Here is a 2,831-nt window from a genome sequence, read left to right as displayed (position 1 = left end):
TAAAAATATGAAAAAAAAGGAAATTATTGATAAATTTTGTTTAATTTATGAATGGACAACTTGAGAAAAATAAAAATAAAAATCTAGGTATCCTAGGTTTCGAGAAAACTTAAGTACATCACAATGTACACTGCCAATTTTACAGAAATATTATAAATAAATTGTTTGTACATTTTGGTGTACACTACCAAGGACATAATGAATTACATTATTCAGGTTATTATAAATTTATTTCAAAAAAAGGAGGAAATATTTAAATTATTCTTTATTATTTTAGGTGAAAATTACGAAAGCAATTACGTTTTATTTTTCCCACAACAAAACACAAATGTACGTTACATTTTATACAGTAGACAGATGTTCTTCCACTCTTACAATATTTGCAACGCATTGTTTCATTACCTGCTTCTGGAAGATGACCTGTGTTATCAAATCTGACGCTATCAGTTGGTCGGACTGAGACTGGTTTATGGATTTTCAGATTCTCGCCTATATCGTCTGTAACGTTTTGGTTTGTTCCTATTCTATTAGACAACCCATCAAACAATTCAAATCTGAAATCTTTCAATGAAGTCTTCTTCCCATCTCTTCTATGTAGGAGCCAAGCGTTATTTATACACATATCAACAAGTTGTGAAAATATTCCCAAGTACCAACGGTGACTTTTGAAGGGAGTTCTATATAACGATATCAACATATCTGCTAAATCGACCCCTCCCATATGTTTGTTGTAATGTTTGACCACTTGAGGACACATCTACTTTCTTTTTCTCATCCTTATCGTATCGTTTGATTGTTTCTAAGGGGTACGAGTCTATGTAGGTGCTAATAAGTGTAACCACTTTATTGTCGTTCCACTTTACGACTGCCAACTTATTCTTATTGCAAACCACCTGGGCGCTAGAACCGCGTTTCTTCTTTTTTAATTGTTTGTCAGTTGGCAATAACTCTTGACAGCCTCTGATACGATTAGTCCTTATTGTTCCTAGACTAAGGATCCCGTATTCTTCCCGCAGAATATATGTTAGTTCAGGCGACATAAAAAAGTTATCAGCATACACAATGGCCGGCTTTTTCTTTATAGTTTGACACAATGCAAGCACTACCATACCTCCTAAACCAATTGTAGCTTCTTTCTCTGAAAAAGTCAGTCCACGAAAGGTATCGTCGCCACCATACAGAATAAAATCGTAGATGATACCCGAAACACCCGCACGGACAAAATTCTTAAACCCCCATTTCTTAGGTTTCATTTTTACGTACTGCTTTCGTTTACCTGCTTTACGACCTTTATAAGGTATCATCATCTCGTCAATGGAATATTTTCCTTCTTCTTCAATTTTCAGAAAATTTTTGCGTATTTTCTCCATTAGGGGGCGAATCTTGAAATAACGGTCTGAATCTTCCAAAGTATTATCAACAAAATGAATATATCGACGTATTTGTTGATACTTTTTGAGAGGCATAAGATCAGCAATGAGAGGGTATCTTGTTTTTCTTGCCCAATAGTCAGTATAAGCTGGCATCTGTACTATACCCATCATGATTTGAATGGCCAGGAAGCTTTTAATCTCATCTTCTGTCAGCTGAATAGATCGACCTAGTTGTTCAACTGTATATAAATTTGTATTATAAACAATGTCAGTAATTAAGTCAGGAGAAAAAAAGAAATAAAAATAATCCAGTACTGTCTCTATTTGTGTTTGATGGAGATTGTATAAGTTTTCTTCAAGAGATACATTGTGACGAAGTACTGCTTTTGACCATTGATAATTTAGGGCGAATTTCTGAACCTTTACTTTTTTGGTCACTACAGTCTTTGTTGTCTTTTTACGCTTGGACCTGGTAAGTAGTAACTGCTGTCCGCTGGTGCTAGGCTGGGGAGATGATAGTTCAACAGAAGGAGATGGCAAAGATTGGATGGAGTTCAATGTGGGTATAACATTGTAGTTACTTGTATTCGGCGATGGAAAAACTTCATCAAATGTTGGTGTGAGTGGTAAAGTAATGGGTATATCATGCTGTTCGTTGTTGGAGTCAGTTGAAGTATCAAGCAAATTAAGGGCTTCTAGTGATGATGCTATTGAAGGTGGATCAGAGGTATCTGGTGAAGGCGGTATATAAGCATTTGCTTCCTCATCAGATGTGGAACTATCGTCAGAGCATGCGTTTTGAGCGGGTACCAAAGCCAAGATCTTATGGGCGCGAGTTAGTTGTAAGTTCTGCAGGCGGAAAAAGAAAAAAAAAAGTTCAAAGCAGACAGTTTTTATGAGAAGGTAAAAAAATAAATAAACAAAAACTGCCGATTCGTTGAAAAACAAAAACTGTGTAAACTTAGCAATGTACAGCGTGGTTACCATAGTTCATTTTTAGTATTTTAGTGCGTTATTGGCAACGTGCAGTGCAGTGTACATACATTTGTTTCAACCAAAATCGGCCATAAAAATTGAGACAGTAACGCATAAAACCACTTTTTGAGTAATACATAGTTTTTAGATCAAATAACACACCATTTTTTATTAGTTTTTGAGCTAAAAAGTAATTTATAACGCAAAAACTTACCCGGGTCCCGCCAACACTTTGTTGTTTCGAAGCCATTTTGAATTTGACATGTGTTGTTCAGTGTTGCAACAACGAAAATATTTTTCTACTAATTCTACATTATTTAGTAATATTTTTAATAAAAACAAAACAAAAAAATATTATTATTTAACCAGTAAATTTTTTTTGAAATGTATGTACAGTCTAATGTACCTTACCAAGTTAAGGGTTAAGTTACAGTAATATATTGTATCACTAAGTGGACCGATAAAGTAATCAAGATTACGGGA

General features: G+C 34.7%; 1 protein-coding gene across 1 annotated transcript; it reads right to left on the bottom strand.

The window, feature by feature from the left end:
• Positions 1-677: 677 nt before the first annotated feature.
• Positions 678-2,598, bottom strand: LOC137924517 (piggyBac transposable element-derived protein 2-like). Its single transcript, XM_068767904.1, has 2 exons — positions 2,563-2,598; positions 678-2,222 (listed from the first exon to the last, which is right to left on the bottom strand). The coding sequence occupies exons 1-2, from the start codon at positions 2,596-2,598 to the stop codon at positions 678-680; spliced, it is 1,581 nt and encodes a 526-aa protein (XP_068624005.1).
• Positions 2,599-2,831: the final 233 nt, after the last annotated feature.

This window comes from Battus philenor, unplaced genomic scaffold, assembly GCF_028537555.1.
Source record: "Battus philenor isolate CCGP_79_NKW_IND1 unplaced genomic scaffold, ilBatPhil1.0.hap1 SCAF_24, whole genome shotgun sequence".
NCBI lineage: Eukaryota > Metazoa > Arthropoda > Insecta > Lepidoptera > Papilionidae > Battus > Battus philenor.
The sequence above is the reverse complement of the archived record's forward strand: the minus strand, read 5'-3'. Positions and strand labels throughout refer to the sequence as shown.